We start from the raw sequence: 21451 nt of genomic DNA on the forward strand, positions 1-21451 counted from the left end.
TTTTAGTTTGTTCTACTTTTTGTTATGGGAATCTATGTCACATTAAAACTGTCTTTAGCCTGTAAAAGCCATTTAGTTTACAGTGTGTGTTTTAATACTGTGTATATATTTTCTATGTTTTCTTGTAGGACCTGAAGAAAAGAGACTAAGAAATAGTCACATGGTCATTACAAAACAATAAAAACAGAGCTAAAGGTGGCTGAAGACTTCTGAACATTACTGTAGATAAACTTTATTTAGCCCCCAAATTTATATATAGAATATTATTTATTTGTATTATACAGTCTGATGGTAGTGGGGGGGAGAAGAATGTTTTATAATATTCAATCCTGCATGTTAATGTGGTAAGCTGCTTCTCTGGTTGGTTAAAATACAGTGGTTGGTTAAACTACAGTGGATGAAAAAATAAGATAAGCTCTGCACAACCTGTGAGCTTGCAAGAAGATATTTACTCACCACATCTTCTTGGGAGCTCACAGGTTGTGCAGAGCTTATCCTATTTTTTCATCCACTGTTTTTTTGGGATCCTGCACATCTTTTAACAACTGGATGTGTGTGTCATCACCTCTTTTCACGGTTAAACTATAGTAGCTATGGGAAAAAGTTTTGTCACTTTCATTCAGTCATTATGAGAATCACAAATATATAAACATAAAAAGTAAGAACCACTCAAAATCTATTCCAATCAGCGTAACATTCAGTTACTACTCATGACCAACGTGAGCTCATATTGTGCAACACTGAAACCCACGAAAATTCACTAGATGGTGCTAGAATTCCCATAATACCAATGCATGTCACAGTCAACTTTGTTTTTTTTTTTTAACTGTTATAATATTTTACAAAGAAATGTTTTCAAAATACAGCAAGAATAAAACTATACTGACTAGAAATATCGCATAATAAATCATAGCCTCGATTCCTAATCTACTCGGTGAGATTAGTACTGGGATCATTTGTGATGCACTAATGTATGTGTTATTAACCTTTTCATGTATAGTGGTCACTCCAGTGGACAGTTATTCTACAGCTGTTCTCTTATATATTCATGGGTTTGGTTGTTTTAGTTTCATATCAGCCAACACAGTGGATACGCATGCAACATCCCATACACTCCAATTCATACCATTATAGTAACTTTGCTGTTCTTGATAAAACTGATCTGCAGTAAGATGTTTCAGTGTAAATCAATTATTTGTTAGAAAAAAAGTTGTTGTTGTTGTTGTTGTTTTGCATATTATTGCCATGAAAAGAGTAATAACTAGCACTAGAATATGTTCAAATGTGAGAAAACATCAGATTTATTTCATTGTTTTCATATAACTTTCTGATATTGGGTTTTAAATATGTTTCTTTACTTCAGAAACGAAATGCATGGACATTTTTGTAACTCCATGAAAAAAAAATAAAAAAAACAACTTGATCACATTGTTTTTTTCATGCCTATGGAGGAATGAAAAACACTCAAGAAAAAAAATCTTAACTAATCTTCTCATAATTAACCCTTTCATGCATAGTGGTCACTACAGTGGACAGCTATTCAAAGATGTTCTCTTATATATTCATGGATTTTGTGGACGCTTATGCATCATCTCATACACTGAAATTCATACCATTACTGTCACTTTGCTGTTCTTGATAAACCTGATCTGCAGTAACATGTTTGAGTGTAAATCAGTTGCTTGTTATTGATATTAGACTGTAACTAACAGATTTTCTAAACAAAAAGGTTTTATTTTGCATGTTATCTCCGTAAAGTGAGTAGTGACTAGTATTAGAGTATAATAAAATGTGAGAAAACAACAGATTTGCAGTTTTAAAAATGTTTTTACCTCATCGTTTTCATACAATATTGTAGCATGCTTGCCGCAGTGCATTATGGGTAGTGGATATTTTGTTGTAAATGTGTCATTTTTATGTGCAAGAATTCAGCAGGGTTGTTGTGTTAGTATTAGTTTTGACATAATACGTGTATAGCAATGCTTATTGGCCTTTTTGTTTATTTTTTCTTTTTTTCTTTTTTCTTTTTTGTTTCTTGTCAAATTAAAAGCACAACTTGTGCTCATACTTGACACAGAGCTGACTTCCTGCTGAACTTCCACCTACGCTGTAATATATTTATTTTCATTTTATTTTGTTTTATTTATTTATTTTGAACATGCAAAGAAACAAAATAAAACAAAACAAAGCAAATTAATACAAAAACAAAATAACATTTAAATGAACAGAATCTATATTTAAAGTATGTGCAAGTCTGAATATCACTAAAAAAAAAAAAATGCTTCAAATATTAAGCCTTTCATGCATTAATTATGAGAACCTGAGTTACGATTTTTTTCTTGAGTGTTTTTATTCCTCCATAGGCATGAAAAAAACAATGTGATCTTTTTTTTTTTTTACATGGAGTTACAAAAATGTCCACGCATTTAATTGTTGAAATAAAGACACATGTTTAAAACCCAATATCAGAAAGTGACATGAAAACAATGAAATAAAATCTGATGTTTTCTCACATTTTAACCTATTCTAATGCTAGTTATTACTCTTTTCATGGAGATAATATGCAAAAAAAAAAAAAAAAAAAAAATTTTCTAACAAATAATTGATTAATGCTGAAACACGTTAGTGCAGATCAGGTTTATCAAGAACAGCAAAATTACAGTAATGGTATGAATTACAGTATATGAGATGATGCATAAGCCTCCACTGTGTTGGCTGATATGGAACTAAAACAACAAAACCCATGAATATATAAGAGAACAGCTGTGGAATAACTGTCCACTGTAGTGACCACTATGCATGAAAGGGTTAATCACATGGTGTCGAGTTGAATGTACATTTTTGCAACTCCATGAAAAATAGGTTCATAAGAAAATTCTAATTATCTTTTATTTGTATAGCCTTAGTTATTTTATTTTTACCTTAAGCTTTCACATATTTTCTAATTCATATAACATGTTGGAGGTGTGATTCCCTTTTGTTATATTTGCACATATGGACAGAAATGAGTGTGTCACTTTGTTTTTTGTCATGTATTTGTATTTGTTCTTGTTGCAATTAAAAAAAAAAAAAAAAAGGTTCATAAGAAAATTTTTTAAATGCATTGTTTTTTTTCATGCCTAAAGAGGAATAAAAACAGAAAAAAAAAAAATCTTGATAAAGGTTCTCGTAATCCATGCATGAAAGGGTTAATTTCCATTTCATTTTTGTTTTTAATTCACTGGTGACCAACACTCATGCTCTTAGTTATCAATTAGCCAATAAATCAAATGTGCAGAGGAGCTTCAACTGGGACCATAACAATAAAAAAGTGAGACTGTGTATGTAATAAGGTCAAAGACTTATTGTGTGATAAACAGTTAGTAACAGGTGTTGATTGGTCACAGCAGTTCTGCCTCCTGATTGGCTGCTGCTCTATACAACAGCAGAGCAGGTGGTGGAGTGCCTGTCATTTAGTTATTATTGAGGAGCCCTGCTGCTTTCATGAGAGCCTGGTAACATTACATTTCGTCTCGCTAACAGAGCATTTATTTATTTATTTATTTGGTGGGAAGTAGTCATTTTATGCGGTTTAATGTGCATAAATCTGACACATATGAAGCTCATAATTATTTTTTTGAAGACGTTATCCATATGCTCTCACACTATGACCCATACTTAGAGAAAAAAACATTATCGGAGTCGGAAAGCTAATATTCCCGACGACACCTGAAGGCATCAAAACTTTTGCTTTTCCACTAGAAAGTCACGGAGTTCACACGCAGCCGCTGGCAAACAGGACCAAAAATAACCGGCAGCCTTATCTGGGCTTCACAGAAACTATCCAGTCAACTATGCACTGTCTGAGAGCACTGCGCCTGGCAAACTCTGCACAACTTATCGGCAAAAATGTAGATGCTGCAAAAAGGGTTTTCCTCATTCATCCAGCATGTTGTCTGGGCACAATATCAAACAAATCCCAGAGAAGGAGCCCGCCTGCACACTTGGATCAGCTGCAGCCCAAACTGTGAGTGTTTGACTCGGACACATACAGCACCTACAGCTGATCACCATGCACCATGAGGAGAACATTCAGTCCAATAACCCAGAACACAGCAGTAGAATTCACCTGGACCTTACCTGGATCTGTTAAGAGTTAACATTAGGAACCTGTGTTTGTGTATAAATCCAGTGATAAATAATGTAAGAGTGAAGTGGATCAGACAGTGCTAGACAGTCCCATCAGCTGGAGTGTCAGATAGCAGCATGTGTCAGCTGGAGGTGATTGTCAGACTTAGCAGTAGTTTGTTATTAAAGTAACAGGAGACATGTCCCAGACACCAGATCAGCTTAGAACTTTAAATAAGATCACTTACACAAGCAAATATTATATTCTGAATTTTCAACCCCTACTGCTTCACTGACATGATTTGTGTTAACCCTTTCATGCATGAATTATGAGAACGTTGATCAAGATTTTTTTTCTTTATTCCTCTTTAGGCATTTAAAAAACAATGAGATGATTTTTTTTTTTTTTTTTTTTTACCCTTTCATGCATGAATTACACTGGGTTACAAAAAAATGTTTTTTGCAAGTTGTCTAGGTTTTTTCAACTGAATTAGGACCATTTTGCACCGTTAAATCCAAAAATGACATTTGTTTTTCTCAATCAGGTCAGGTTTTTTTGCTAATTTGATTTTGAAAAATTTGATCTTCTCACAAAATATAATAATTAATACCAAAATAAGATTGGTAAGCACATTTTATGAAACTTGTGACTTGATTCCTGTTAGGTACAAAGGTGTATTCACCGCATATGTAGCAGAATACGTCAGGCTTATTTTTGCAAGATCTTCTAGTCGAAGCCATTTCATTCACCTGTAATATTAAAAAAAACATCCATCATAAATTGGCAAAAGTAAAATCTTCAGAACTCGTTTATTGCAAGAAATATGAAAGAATTTTGTATCATATGATGTGAAAATGCCCATAAATGTAAGCAAAAATGTTAAAAAGTCAATATGTAGCATAGTTCAGAAAGTTGACCTGGTTGAGCAAAATTAATGTGATTTTTGGATTCAGCACACCAAAATTATCCTAAATCAGCTCAAAAAACTTAAACAATAAATTTGTTGTTGACACCAGTGTTATGAGAACCTTAGTTGAGGTGTTTTTTTGTTTTGTTTTGTTTTTTGTTTTGTTTTTTGAGTGTTTTATTCCTCCTTAGGCATGACAAAAACAATGAGATTGAGGTTTTTTTTTAAATAGATTTACAAAAATGTCCACTCAGCTACACCATGAATTTTATTCTTGAAGCAAAGAAACATGTATTTAAAACCCAATATGATAAAGTGATATGAAAACAGTGAAATGAAACCATGTTTAATGCAGCTAATCTGAGGTTTTCTCACATTTTAACATATTCTAATACTAGTTATTTCTCACTTCATGGAGATAATATGCAAAAAATAACAATTAACAATTGATTTCCACTCTAGAACCAATCAAGAACAGCAAAGTTACAGTAATGGTATGAATTGCAGTTTATGAGATGATGCATAAGTGTCCACTGTGTTGGCTGATATGGAACTAAAACAACTAAACCCATGAATATACAAGAGAACAGCTGTAGAATAGCTGTCCACTGTAGTGACCACAATGCATGAAAGGGTTAATGAAGCTATTTTTCATGGAGTTGCAAAAATGTGCGTTTAATTTTTAAAGCAACGAAATGTGTATTTACTGATATACTGTGTGAAAACTATGAAATAAAAAAATAAATGCTGCTAATTTGACATTTTGTCACATTTTAACATACACTACAAACAAATAGTAATGGATATTTAAAATTTTTGGAGCTATTTTTTTTTTGTTTTTTCAGTTGGGATTTTTACACAACGCTTTTTACTTTTTTGTGTGTGTGAATTGAATTGAAACACATTTTTTTAATGACCAGACATAGTTTTATTTACAAATGGCAAAAATGACCAAAAAAAAGAGACAAAAAACAAAAAGAAATATCCTTAACTTTTTGTTTGTAGTGAACTCCAATACTAGTCACTTCATGGAGATAATATGCCAAAAAAAAAAAAAACTTTTGTTGTTAATTACAGTCTAATAACAATAACAAGGAACTGATTTACACTCAAATATGTTACATTTGGTTTATCAAGAACAGCCAAGTTACAGTAATGTTATCAGTTGCAGTGTTTTGTGTATTGTGTTGGCTGATATGAAATTAAAAAAACAAAATTCATGAATTATATAAGAGAACAGCTGTAGAATAACTGTCCACTGTAGTGACCACTGTGCATGAAAGGGTTAAACAGTGGTGATTCTTCATTAGAGAGCACTATGGAGCTGCCCTACCAGTCTCACATGAAGAAATTACCCAAAATAATTTTACAAAAACATTAACATCGGCTAAAATTTGCTTAGAGGTCTTATTTACGTCTTTGTGCATAAGAAATCAATATAACCCTTACCAAAAAGAAGTATGTTCAAGTGTACTTCAAGTATACTTTGTTTAAACTAAAAATAATAGAGTATGCTTTCAGTTTACTTTCTATGCACTTATCAGAGATATACTTAACAAAGTTAATGTTAAGTATACTTGGCTTGTACTAAAAAATGTACTAAAAGTCTAAGTATATTTAACTTATACTTAAACTTTTGATTGAGCTATACTTAAGTATATATTTGTGCCGTAGGTTTAAGTATATTTGACTTGTACTTGTGCTTATCCTTTGGAGAGAAGTTTATTATATTTTCACACTACTGGTTTCTCTGTGGTATACTGTAAGATATTTTAGATCCTATCTTGTGGCATCGGGTCAGGTGCTGAAGAGTGAGCAGTGGTGGAAGTGAACCTGATCTTGCATGTACAGTGATATGAACTCACACAGAGACAGAAGCATTTGTCTGATGTTTATGTGAAATCAAAAATGACAGTGTTCATTATACTGGCATAACATATGTTTGTTTAAAAAAAAAAAAAGTACAGTTCAAGTACCCCCAAAGTAATACTTATACCAACACTACCCAAATTCTTTGTGGAACAGATAATGTGAGGATGGTATCAAGCCTGGGAACATTATGTTAAATGGCTAAAATTTGCTTAGAGGTCTTATTTATGTCTTTGTGCATAAGAAATTAATATAAGTGAATCCCCGAAGGAACTTTGTGTTGGTAAATGCAAGCAAGGGAGGAGCAAATCCTCCTGCCACACATGCATATACAAGACATCACCATAGTCCAACACAGACAGAAACGTAGCTGAAACCAGTCTCCTCCTTGATACAAAAGACAGACATGATTTGATTCGAAAGAAGAAGCCAAGTTTTAGTTTTAGTTTTTTAACAAGCTGCTGAATATGCACAGAAAAAGAAAGGGAGCTGTCAATTAAAATGACTAAATATTTATAGGACGAGTTCTATCTGAGTTCCCTGAGTAGTGATCAGTGAAGGCAGGTTTAACAGTTTGGACCTTGAGTTTGAGAACATCATGACTTTTGTTTTATCTGCATTTAAAACCAGTCTTAAGTCATGAAAATTTTGTTGGACAGTATTAAAAGCAAGTTGTAACTGGGTAAGGGCTTGGACAGGAGTGGAAGCAGAAGTGTACATGACTGTATCATCAGCATAAAAATGAAATTTTGCGTTTGATATACTGAGATTGGTGTTATTAATGTAAATTATGAACAAAAGTGGCCCCAGGACTGACCCTTGTGGCACACCTTTTGTCAAGGTGAGTGGAGTGGAAGTACAGCCGTCTACCTGCACACTCTGCTTCCTGTCTGTCAGGTAATGTCTAAACCAGCCAACTGCGTGTTCCGACACTCCTGTTTTAAATAGTCTTTGTAAAAGAATAGAGTGATCCATGGTAGGGCTGTGCAATTAATCGAATTCAATTACGATTTCGATTATTACATGCAACGATTACAAAAATTATGTAATCGAGAAAAAACGATTATTAATTTTGAGTTGTTTAATTCACGCGCACGCAAGCTACCATGAGCTGCTCTGCCCCGCCCCCCTCTAAGCTACTGCTGCCTGCTAGCTGACAGGTCCACCCTAAGAGGAAAGTTGTACCTAGCGGTCTGGAAAAATAGCAGGAGAATCGCAGCAGAAGTGCTTGGTAAACAAAAAAGGCAAGTCAAATTCAATTGTATGGAATCACTTTGGGTTTGATGAAGAGCAAAAACCCATTACGTGCAAAAAGTGTTTCGTAGTTGTGTCCACACCGACCGGTAACACAGCAAACCTTTTTAACCATCTAAAGTTTAACCACCGCGACCTTTATCATAATCTTATGAAAAACTAAAACACATAAAAAAACTCCGTCTACAACTTCGTCCGCAATGCAATCTTCAGTCTCCGAATCTCTTTACGCTGCAACTCCTGTATTAACCTAACCCTAACCTGTATAACCCTAACGTACGTATTCTAGATGGCTGATGTATACAGAAGACCTTAACTGAAACCTCACGGCACGCCACTGAATTTACTATGTTTCATACTACACTGAACATACTTGAATTTATAATTTGCACTTTACGTGAGTTTTTTTTTATTGCTCCAGTTCTATGGCAAGTCTAGAGCAGTTTAATTCCAGTGCACTATTTGTTTACAAAAGGAAACATACTTGAATTTACAGCATACTTATTTGCATTCAAAGATTTTTTTGTTTCGTACAAAAGTGAACATACTTTGTTTTAATGGTTAAAAGCTTTATTTATATTTAAAGAGTATATCTTACATTGTTTTGCAAGAAAAAAATAAACAACTTTAAGGTTAACAAATAATCGTTTTTAATAATCGTGATTTCAATTATTGCTAAAATAATCGTGATTTTTTTTTTTTTCTATAATCGAGCAGCCCTAATCCATGGTGTAAAAAGCTTTTGACAGGTCGATAAAAAGGGCTGCACAGTGCTGTTTTTTCTCAATAAAATCATTAAAAACGTTAAGTGCTACTGTAACTGTCTTTTTCTAAAACTAGATTGAAAGTCAGATAAAATACTATTGTCATTTAAAAAATCCTTCAGCTGATCACTAACCAGGGACTCAAAAACTTTGGCCTGGGCACAGAGTTTGGAGATGGGCCTGTAATTGTTTAAGACCGTGGGGTCACCCCCCTTGAGCAGAGGAGTGACTAGGGCAGACTTCCAGATTGAAGGTATAGTGTCAGTGACCAAGGATAAGTTAAAAATATGGCTCAAGGGTGGGGCAATAAAATCAGATGCTAACTTTAAAAAGTAAGGCTCAAGTTTATCAGGGCCTGCAGCTTTTGCTGTGTCTAAATGCTTGAGGGCTTTATGCACCTCAGAAACTAACATGGGGTAAAATTAAAAGAATGTCTTGACTGAGCCTTATACTCAGATTTAGTGGAAAAAGAGTTAAGAGTGGGGTTTAAATTTGTAGGGTTTAGAGGCTCAAATAAATGCCCTGAGGCAATAAAATGTTCATTTAAACAAGTAAGCATTTTAGCTCTGTCTGAGATTTTTTCAGAGTGTTTAACAATGCATGGTGGTAGCTCAGAACCTTTACTATTTTCAGAAATGGATTTGATAGTTTTCCAGAATTTTGAGAGGTTATTTAGATTATGTGTAGTTTGTCATAAGAAATTGGCTTTGGCTTTCTTGATTTTAACAGGACAAGTATTACGTAATTGCCTGAAGGCTAACTAGTCAGAGTTTAGATCTGTTTTTCTGGCTTTAGCCCAAGCCAGGTTGTGCTCGGGGAGGAGATCTGAAAGGTCTGGGGTGAACCATGCATTGTTTCTGCCCTTAACTCTACACCGCCTAAATGGAGCATGCTTGTTAACAATGTTACAAAAACCATCATAGAAACACTTCCAGGCAATATCAACATCAGCTATAAGATCAATTTCTGCCCAGCCAAAAAGAGATCAATCAAGAAAGAAACCTTGCTCTGAAAAGTGCTTCATGTCACGTTTATAAATGATGCATGGCCTGGTTTTAGGTGTTTTTGTATTGGTCACTGTTGCAACAGCACAGTGGTCACTGACATCATTTGCAAATATCGAGGCAGTTGTGTATTTATGGGGAACATTTGTTAGAATGAGATCTATTAAAGCGGATTTTTGTGGATTTTTAAGGTTTGGTCGAGTTGCATTGCCTACCAATTGGAAGATGTTCAGTGAGCCGCAGTGGGATCGAAGCTCATCTGAAACTGGTTGTACCCAGTTCAGGTTAAAGTCACCCAAAGCTATAAATTCCTTTGAGCTGAATTCTGAAAGAAGCTGCATTAAATTAGGCAGGGCACAATTTTCAGCTGAGGGTGCTCGATAACAACCGACAACATTAATACTCAGAGATTTGGAGATCTCAAGTTCCAATGCTAAAAACTCAAACTGCTTTAACACTGATTTGGAGAGCAGCACATTCACTTGGAACTTTTTCTTGGTGTAAATGGCTACACCTCCACCTCTTTTAGGGTGGTAAGACCTAAACACATTATAGCAGTGGCGATTTCTCATAGACTGCAAGGGAAGCCTGGCTTCCCCTAAAATTACGAAAATTAAATGGTCAAATATGTACAGTTGTGTTGACATTTTATTGACTACAAATGTCTTAGAACACGTTCATCTCCCAGATGAGTTCATTCAGAATCAGCTTTATCACAAACCAACGGACGCGATGTCATTCACTTCTCATACATTCCCGTTGCGCTGTTTTCTCATACATCTCTGCTCAGTGCATTTGCCCGTAGACACCGGGCGTCTCTGGGCTTCAATGGGACTGAATGGAACAGTTTTTTTCATTGCCTCAGAACTGGACGGTAATTGGATAAATGCCATGATGTTGTCCTGCCCCCGGACGCCGGGCGTCTCTGGGGGTGAATGGAGCTGTGGGCGGAGCTCGGCCGGGCCGGATGCCAGAATCACACGTGCTGATTGGATGATCAGTCGAAAGGCTGAATCCCGTTTGATTGACAGCTATTTTCAGATCTCCTCCTTCACTGACACAGTTCAGTTTAATACCGTCGCACATTCTGCTGTAAAATCAAAAGAGAAACCACTACGAAATTACTCGTTCATTTCTTGCACTGTAAGTAAAACACAGTCATTGTACTTCCTTGTTTCAATTTAACATAATTTCAGCGTTTTCTTGTTTCAGTTACATGATTTAATCATTTCTTGTTCGAGTTTAATATCGTTTTGTAGATAGTTAAATCAATCAAACTGTCGGCTAGGTCGGAGTGAAAGGAGCATCTCTTGTTTAAAAAGGCTGAAGTCTTACACCCACAACACAATGGGCCAAGGCAGTCTAAGCAGCCTAGCTCTGCTGGACATTGAGAGGACACTGGTCCAGTCCCTGGAAAAGACGCATACTTGGTACGATAAGGTCACTGAGCATTTTCTTAAAAAGGAACAGAGGGCCGAATTTATGTTTAAATAACGACAGTTTTTTTTAATGTAAGCCGACAATGAGCTTCCCCTGTCTGAAAGACCAGCAGCCACCACTGCATTATAGCCACTGATGTTTACATCAGAATCTGGGACAGATTTACTCAGCCAAGTTTCTGTTAAAACAATGACCTCTGTGTCAGTCGAGTGTGCCCAGATTCGCAACATATCAATTTTAGCAACAAGACTGCGCACATTCAGATGTATGAAACCCAGGCCAGCTCTTTCTTTAAAATCTGCAGGGGTGTTAAATCCTGTAGTGGTGTCTGGGCCAGGATTTGGCTGCACATTTCCAGACATCAGTGATAATAAAGTAATCAGTGCTTTCTGTTTAAAAGAGTTCCTGCAGGATTCTTTACAGCTGCTCCATCCTACATTATTATGAAGAACAGCAGAAGTGAAGCAGAAATTGTCATATAAAATCATCACAGTGATCAGACTGATTACATCAACAGTATCAGGAAAGAAGAATAGGGGCTCAAGACAGTGGAGGTTTGGTGTCAGATGCGCACGTTCCTGTGTGGAGAATGTCAGTGATTGAGAAAGCTGGACCGGAGTTTTTATTGACAGCATCCCCTGTTGATGGTGAATAAAGTCAGGCCCAGGAAGCAAAGATCAGCCACCATTTCACATATTTTAACTGAATTAACCTGAAAAACAAATATTCTATTCTTTTAAATTCCCCAATTTTTCTTACAAGATTATATACTACATATCACATGTCTTATTTTTTACAGGTTGCAATATGGAGTATGGTGCTGATCCATCCTGCTTATGTTACGCCAATACATACATTAAGAATGTCACACGTCACTTTTTAAATCAATAATAACCATTTTTATAAAGAAATAACAATTCTATATTGTTATTTACTCTTTAGTATGATGATAAACTACACAATAAATAATTCTGATCCTAGTTTTTGCACAGGGATCATTTGTGGAAACGGTGACATGGCTGCCGAGCATCAGTATGATGGGATCCGTAACAACCATGTCACATCCGTCCACTGCCACATTTTGTGTTTTTGTGTCAGCTGTTATTGTTTTAGATCCACAATACTAACATTTATGAATAAGAGGAGAATTAGCAATAGTAAGTATATAAGTTTATTACTAATAAAGTACTGGTACTGACCAGAGCATCATGGGTAATGTCACGTCCGTCCACCAGCAAAAGTTTTCACATACACGTGCTATTTAAAATCCAATATTTCTGAAAATATAGCTCCCACTGTCAAATAATATCAGTAGTCTGTGCACAAATGTATTAGCATTATTTCAACACAGTTCTATGCATTTCTCACAATTTTTTCTTTTTTTTTTTGACAAAAATGGCCACTCATTTGACCCCCCAAGTAAATTTTAGCCGATATGTAAATAAATGAGCTATACATAATACAGCCCATGTATAACCTGCATTCAAGTATAGTTTAAAAATGTTTTTGATCAGTCAGTGAGCAGTCAAGTCACGTGTGCCCAAGGCTATCCATTTACCATAATAGACTCTTATTATAAATGGCGCGTGTGCAGTAGACCCCCTCCAATACAAGAGTTAAGAGAGCCTTGGGCACAAAAATTTGTGCCCAGACACCACCCACAGGAGTAAATACCACATCCTGAAAAGAATTGACACCGTCCTCAAAAATACAGTCAATGAATAGGTAATAATACTGTAATGTGTACATAGGGCAGGCTAGTTCAGTGATTAATATTAGTGGCATTGATGTGGGAGGCTGAGGTTTGAATTCCGTCACAAGTGTTTTAACTTTGATATCTTTTAACGTTTATGTTGATTTTCTATTTTTTTCTTTTTTTGCCATGCGATCTACCCATACTACCTTCACCGCTGATCTAAATTCATTGGCCATATTATCAATGGAAAAGACACTTGTTAGGTACAATAGATTTATGGAAAAATGTGCATGTTTGAAGGATACATGGGTGAAATTTTCATATAAAAAGTAAATGACTGAAAACACATACTGTGTATTTTTATTTTTATTTAAACTAATATTTTAAAATACTGGTGCTTGAGTTTCGGTGTATCCAAGTGGTTATAGGGTTATATGTGGTTTTAGTGTATCCAAAAACCGACTTGTGCCCAACCAAAAAATAATTTCATCAGCCGCCACTGGTGATAACCCCATAGAAATGTTGAACTGTCTATAATACAAATATTACCAGGTGTCTGCAGTATCTCAAGAGGAATATCCTGAAAAGTTAAACCTTGAATATCTGTCTATCTGAGTGAATTTGTGATATCACTGGTCTACAAGGAAAATGCTTCCAGAATAAAAGTGATGAAATTTTACCACATGAGAGTCACTGATAAAGAAAAATCAAGTCAAAAATGCTGGTTGGCTGAACTTTCCAAGATACAGCCTTGGGTCAAAATGTGAAACTCAAGAATTAACAAGAGAATGGGTTTGACTCAAATGGAATATTTGTCTCAGAGCTACAAGATCTACTTCAAAACACTGTCTGCACATTAGAATACATTCACTTTACAGGTTCTATTTAGTGGAAGATTTATAAAACTATTATATAAATGTACATAAACCAATATATATGTGTAATAACACTTAATCATATACCTTGAAAACATCAGCAAACCGGCACTTTTGTCATTTATTTTCCAATTAATCTTATTAAAATACGTAACATTTAGCACATTTAATATCTGAAGCAAATCATTTCTAAAAAATTGTAGACCAGTGTATTCATTTACAAAGCATGTCTTGGTTTCAAACAGTTGTGTAGGCTTGTATGTATTCAGCTTGACACTGAGTTTACATGCACACATATTCCACTATAATTGTGAAGTTGACCGGTGTTATGTAAATAGCATTTAACATTTGGGTATTCCAAATGTAGGCCTCGATTTGATTGTAGCCTTTTTCAGTTCAAACATGTAGGATATGCTGATATTAGTCTGATTCTTTGGAAATGCATACAGCACATTGAGAAAATGAATCGAATTTGCATGTTTTACTGCAGGTTGTGATACACAGCCCAAGTTAATGGTCACCCTTTCTGAGGATTTACAGTATATGCCTGTTGAGGATAACATCAGGTTTATGGATATCAGCAAATATGTTAAAAAAAAAAAAAAAAAAAAAAAAAGAAGAAGAAACTTTTACAGAAGGAATTAAAGACTGAAGCTGAGTTCAAATAATGGAACGTCTGCCACCAATGGAAACTTGGAAAAAACATTATTTTAATGGGATATGCATGGCTGCATGTAATCAGGAATATTAGAAGGATAATGGTGTTCAGTGGCCTTGTAAACAGCCTGTGTAGAACAATGTGTTTTTTCAGAATTAAGGAAGAACTGGTTAACTATTGTGATGTAAACATAGTCGGTGTCCTGTATGAATAACTTGCTTTCCTCTTCACTGCATCAGAAATATGCATTCAAAGACCCCCAGCTCTGGAGTAGAAGACATGCTTTTCTACACCATCACCGAAGGGAGGGAGCAAGTTCCCATTTCATTTTTCATTTCAGTATGTAGATCCAGAAGTATCCATCCACGCACACAGATACATATATGTATACATTCATGCATAATTGGATCCACTGTCATTCACAGGCCCTGAAGAAAACTGGCCTTCATCCATCTGACCCCCGTCTGAGGGAGTGCATGGGAAATCTTCGACGGGTTGTGAGGGAATCTGTTGGGGAGGTTATGATGGACAGGGACCTTTTCCACAGGTGAGACGGGACCAGAAAATACTAATACTCTTTAATACACTTCAATGTAAAGAAATGTAGATATAGGTTTGGAGGGAATCGAACGAATCAGTAGTGATGTGTGTGATCGTGTCTTACAGCTACTTGAAGCAAACTGGATCAAACCATGCACAAATGAGTTCACTCTCCAGTGATTAACCCTTTCATGCACGAATTATGAGAACCTTAATCAAAATTTTTTTCCTGAGTGTTTTTATTCCTCTTTAGGCATGAAAAAAACAGTGCGATTGAATTTTTTTATGTACCTATTTTTCATGGAGTTACAAAAATGTCCACTCAGCTGGACAGCATGTGTAAAATTTTTGAAGTGAAGACACAAATATTTAAAACCCATCATCATAAAATGATATACTGTGTGAAAACTATGAAATAAAAACATTTTTATTGCAGCTAATCTGATGTTTTCTCACATTTTTGTCATATTCTAATACTAGTTATGGAGATAATACGCAAAAAAAAAAAAAAAAAAAAAAAAAAAAAACTTTTTGTTTGAGAAAATTAGCAGTTGATTTACATTCAAAAATGTTAGTGCAGACCAGGTTTATCAAGAACAGCAAAGTTACATTAATGGTCTGAATGTCAGTGTAGATGATGCATGAGCATCCATTGTGTTGGTTGATATCCTCTTGAGATCCAGTAAAGTGAAAATCTTTAGCTTGCTTACATTAAACAGTCATCTTGATTGGAAACTGTGTAATGCAACAGTTTTTCAGTTACATTTTTTAAAATTATTTTCATTTATTTATTTTTTAATAGAATGTCCTTTGCAATGAACAGCATTTTTTTTTTTTTTTTTTAATTAAAACTGTCAAACTTTAGTCCCCTACAGAGGACCAAAATGCATTGCTGGGTCTCAGGAGGACATGGAATTAAAACAACTAAACCCATGAATATACAAGAGAACAGCTGGAGAATATCTGTCCACAATAGTGACCACTATGCATGAAAGGGTTAACATTCATCCGTTCATTTAAACTTTAGGGGCGGCTGTGGCTCAGGTGGTGGAGTGGGTCATTCAATAACCGAAGGGCTGGTGGTTCGAATCCCACTCTGTCCTAGTCAGTCCGTTGTGTCCTTGGGCAAGACACTTCACCCTCCCTGCCTCCAGTGCCACCCACACTGGTGTATGAATGTTTGGTGGTGCTCGGAGGGGCTGTAGGTGCTTCTGTCAGTCTGTCCCAGGGCAGCTGTGGCTACAAATGTAGTTTACCACCACCAGAGTGTGAATGTGAGAGCGAATGAAAAATGGGTCAATAATGTAAAGCGCTTTGGGTGTCTAGAAAAGCGCTATATAAATCCAATCCATTCTATTATCTTTATTAAGGACACAAAAACTACATCCATAGGCTAGGTAAAAACATACACAATAAAAAAAAAGAAAAGAAATAGCATAAATCCATGTTACTTACACATTAAGGCTCGATCGCCAGTGAGACCACATTTTAGACATAAACCTTACTGAACTAATCTTGGGCTTGCACAGTTGAGTTAGATAATTTTCTAACTCTGCACGTGAATGCATAAATAAAATGCCGTATAGTAGCGGCACAGCATCGAACACCACAATCCATAAACATCTGACTGGCACTATAATATCTTGGAACCCTCAGCAGTATCCTCATCGAGTCATTATACAAGAGTGGGGGCTGAAAAGTTCATAGCCTGACTAAGAAGGATTTATTCCACAGCAATAAAATTTAGCATACATTAAATTCAACCTCTCCTGATACTGATTGCATGGTTTCCTTCCAGATAAACCCACACTGGATAAATCATTTAGGACTTTGAAAAGTAGTACCAGAGACATTTGGTGAACCATCCGTGGCACTGTGGTCTTATCAAATGTCTGCAGAAAAAGGGGTTAGCCCCCAAGGACATTCATGCTGACATGGTTGCTGTAGGGGATGATGCTCCAGCTTTATCAACTGTGCAAAACTGGGAAGCTGAATTCAAGAGGGGTAAGGAGAATGAGGGAGGGGTGAAAAGTAAGCATTTTCAGGAAATGTCTGTTGTACTACTTTTCAAAGTCCTAAATTGTTTATCCAATGTGGGTTTATCTGGAAGGAAACCATGCAGTTAGTATCAGGAAAGGTTGAATTTAATGTATGCCAAGTTTCATCGCTGTGGAATAACTCCTTCTTAGTCAGGCTATGAACTTTTCAGCCCCCTCCTCGTAAGCAAACACCAGTGACAGTAACAGTGACCCAGTCGTTCTGATTTAATTACATAGTCGCTCACCTTTAGCCAGTCGCTTCTGTTTTTTGCTCTACACTGCCCCTCTGCACCAAGCTGTGTCTCAACATGCAGCCATTTTATGTTTTGTTTTCCATTTACCACCTGGTGCAGGCATGAGACAGGACTATTTTTAGTATGACCTTCCAAGAACAATCCATTTTAATGAAGGATTTGTTGTCTGTCTGCCTCCATCTGTCCATTTGTCTCCCTTTGTCTTCAGCACATAATCTTAACTTTCTGATTATATCAAATCCAATTAAAACCAAATCCACCAATCAAAACCAGGTAAGATAAAAATGTAAAGGGTGTCTCCAAACACACTGGAGGCTGACAGAATGCCAGAAACTTTGAGAATGTAACAGAAAATGACACTTATTTCTGTTGATGTTGGAACATTTAATGTGTTGCTTCAACTCTGAGGGGAGGAAATAATAGATAAACAGAGAATCATGACAAATATCGTGTAATGAAATGTGAAAAAAGAATAACTGTGATTGCCACACTATATGAGCATCAGACACAGACGTTATGTAGTTAATTATAACATTCATTCACAAACTGAGTGGAAAGAGGTGAAACATCCAGTCTGTATTTGTTGTCACGATGACTGACACATGAGTCTGTTGCTCCGACGGATGGCAGCTGCTCCTTTAAGTCACACCATGACACACACACACACACACACATGCAGGCACAGATTTGAGTCGGGCAGAAGGTTAAGGGTGTTTGGGATTTAGGAGGATCATGAGAATATATTCCAGAATTTCTTCTTTTTGCTCAGTTTTTCAGCTGGTCGATTTGCTCGTCCATGGATCTCAGTCTTTTCCCACTACTTTATGTTTGCCTGCAGGGTTTGTCTCAGATCTTAAGCACCTGCAGCATGGATAATGTCTCCTGCTGCCAGTGGAAACAACATCTATGTAGCTTCTGCTCAGCGGCGCTTAGAGTAGCCTTAAGTTGTTCAGGATCCTCGTGCAGGTCCTGGAGCCATCGGCTGTTCTTTTTGCTTGAAGCTCAAACTGCTGAGAGCCCTGGACTTTTTCCAGGTTGTCGAGGAGAAGCGTCTTCTCCTCCTGACAGGTGTTTTGTCTGAGCATTGACTGTTTTAACAGCAGCTCTGAGGACCTCAGTTTCTGTCTGTATGGAGCTCTCAGGGTCATTCCACTCCTGCTGTTGGACCTGGAGCTCCTGTTCAGGTTTCATCTGCAGCTCCTGAAGCTCAGACTGATGGGAGGATGTGAGCTCCTCAAGCTGTTGCAGAAGGTCTGACTCATGTTCCTTCTGTTTTACTGAGTCGTGGTCCTCCACCATCCTAAGGCCTCAGGATGGTCAGTTTTACTTGTTTTTTTCTTCAGCAGGTTATTTGCAAGGTTATTATCATTAACGAGAACTAACGAAATGGCGAAAACTGGAATTGTAAAAACCTTTTTGTTAATTGAAATAAATAAAAACTATAATGAAAAGAAAAAAACGATAACTAACTGAAACTGTATTGTGTGCTTATAAAACTAACTAAAACATATAAAAATTATGGATAAAATGCCCTTCGTTTTCATCTTTGTCAATGTCGGACTGATATGAAATTGATTTATTTCCCTCGAGCAATTTTAGCTGCTGGCACCATATGACACTTAACGGTCTGTCACTTGTGGTTTCCAGTCGTATTCTGGTCCCCACTCTACCTGGAAACATGGGGACTAAAGTTGGGAGAAAGCAGCAGAGTCCTGTCTGGGATTTATTTGAATACAACAACGAAGAAGAGAAAAGATATAAAAAAAAAAAAAAAAAAAAAAACTAAATCTAAGCCTTTAGAAAATAACAAAAATTAATAAAAAACTAGCAAACCTGCTCTAAAAATGTATTAAAACTAACTGAATTAGAGAAAAAAAAGTAAAAACTAAATAAAACTAAACTATAATGAAAAATCCAAAACTATTATAACCTTGGTAATTCCCTGTCTTTCCCTCTCTGTCCAGGTGACCATCCTCCTGTTCCTTTTGGAACTTTATTAACCCATAAAGACCCAAACATCCAGCACTGACCTAAACCATCTACTGATCTAAACTATTTAATCCTTGTTGATCCACTAATCCTATCAATACATATAATATAAATTATTGGTGTAAAATGCAGTTTGTCATCTTTTCATGGTCATCAGATGTGAACCATTTGACATTCGGAGGCTTCATAGTGAATGTTTAAACACCATCATCTTCTACAACATTGATTCACCAGCAAAACCATGGATTTGGATCAATAGCAATGTATGAAATGCTTGCTTTATGCGCAGTTATTGATATATTTTAATAAAAAAGTCACTTTTTCTTCAGTTTTCTCTGTTTTTAATCTAATACTCTGAGCTTTAATGAACATCTATGACCAGTGAACTAAATACCTGATTTATACTGATAAAATACAGAGGATAATATTTTAAATAAATGGTGATAAATCACTTAAGAAAGGTTAGATATAGAGAAATTTTCATTTGGGAACTGACACAAAAGTAGTGTTGGGTCTTTATGGGTTAGGTTCGAGCAGATGATTTTCTATGTCGAGTTCATTGTCGAGTTCTGCCTCTCTTCTTCTTGCTTTCGTCTCAGGTCTTTCTGGTGGATAATTTCTGACCTTAACCAGCTGGTTACGATCAGTATGTTGTCTCTTGAGATCCTCCAGTCTCAGACATATTTTTTTGATGGTCAGTGTCATCTTGGACTTTCCTCAGTGTGTCTTTGCCTTATTCTGCATCCAGAAGACCACAGGGCATTAAATGGGATATGACCTGAGCCTGTACATGTCATTCTTCCTTCTATGCAGCCCCATGTAACAAAAAAAAAAAAAAAAAAACAATCCACACACACTAAAAAAATAATGAAAAAAAAAGTACTTAGAGGGACAGTCTTATGTAATACTATTAAAAAGGCCAATGTAAACAGATGTGAATGAGTTTTTCAGTCTGTTTGGCCTGCACCTGGGCATACTTTTGATTTTAATGTCAGCAAAATCAAATAAAACTTAGAAAAACTGCATAAATGACACATAATCCTCTTTTAATCCGGTCTTTATGCATCATTTCTAAAGTAATATTTCCACATTAAACTAGGCTATGCTACTTTTCTGACTTGTGCACATATTATATCAGATGTTATGAACAATTATCATATTCAGATAAATACAGGGTGTCCCATAAGTCTCCATACATAGGAGACATAATACATTCCATACATATATGGTTCTAACATGTATTTCTTTATATTTCTTCTTTATAGCTCTTCAGCAGACACGCATTTAAATGTGTTCCCGACAAAATGGCAGTCATATAGAGCATATTATATAAATACAAATGGTTTATGTCAAGAAACGTTTATTTTTCCTATGTATGGAGACTTATGGGACACCCTGTATAATTTTATTTTTCATCGTTATTCATCATTACATAAAGGATGGAATTCCTATAAGTGTTTCTGAGTAATTCTGTGCTGTTTCCTTGAGCTCTCAGGTGTGTAGGTGGAAACATCCTGCTGATTCAGGCCTTCAGGAAGAAATTTATCATTCCTGAGTTTGACATGTTTGCCAAAAAGATACATGAAATCTACAACAGAGTGCAAAAGCAAACTGATGGCCAAGTAAGTATGTGTGGTTTTGTTGTTTTTTAATTCAATAAAAACTGAAATTATAGCCTATGTTCACATTTCCAATAGGGGCAGGTAGTGTCTCTGGCACTTCACTCAATTTTGAATTTTGAAGCCTTGAGTTTGGTCTTTTCAAAGGCAATGAATATACATTACATGTGTTACATTTATTTTAGTAATTTTGATTTTTTTTTTTTTCAAATACATTTACTTTTTTTTCAATCAGCTTTCATTTACTAGCAAGCTAACCTTGCCTGATCAGTCAAACTGAGGGATTAGTCAAAATGGGTTAAATTATTATAGAAAACTTAAAAGATTATTGACTTCTGGCACATCACCCATGGCTCCAGTCTCAGTGTGTTTAATTGTTTAAATATTTTCACCTCCTCTCATGAAATGATTGTGACACTGGGATTTATTCTTGAT

The 21451-nt window shown here is 35.8% G+C and overlaps 1 protein-coding gene across 2 annotated transcripts in view; it reads left to right on the forward strand.

The window, feature by feature from the left end:
- Positions 1-3815: 3815 nt before the first annotated feature.
- gls2b (glutaminase 2b (liver, mitochondrial)) overlaps positions 3816-21451 on the forward strand; it is a 48299-nt gene continuing 30663 nt past the window's right edge. The window contains exons 1-4 of one of the 2 annotated variants that reach the window (XM_030133436.1): positions 3816-4006; positions 14815-14914; positions 15001-15122; positions 20893-21019. In XM_030133436.1, the coding sequence (XP_029989296.1) occupies positions 3834-4006; positions 14815-14914; positions 15001-15122; positions 20893-21019 (522 nt within the window). In that variant the 5' untranslated portion in view covers positions 3816-3833. The remainder of the gene's footprint in view (positions 4007-14814; positions 14915-15000; positions 15123-20892; positions 21020-21451) is intronic. The other variant, XM_030133437.1, reaches the window with a different exon arrangement.

This window comes from Sphaeramia orbicularis, chromosome 5, assembly GCF_902148855.1.
Source record: "Sphaeramia orbicularis chromosome 5, fSphaOr1.1, whole genome shotgun sequence".
In the NCBI taxonomy this organism is placed as follows: domain Eukaryota; kingdom Metazoa; phylum Chordata; class Actinopteri; order Kurtiformes; family Apogonidae; genus Sphaeramia; species Sphaeramia orbicularis.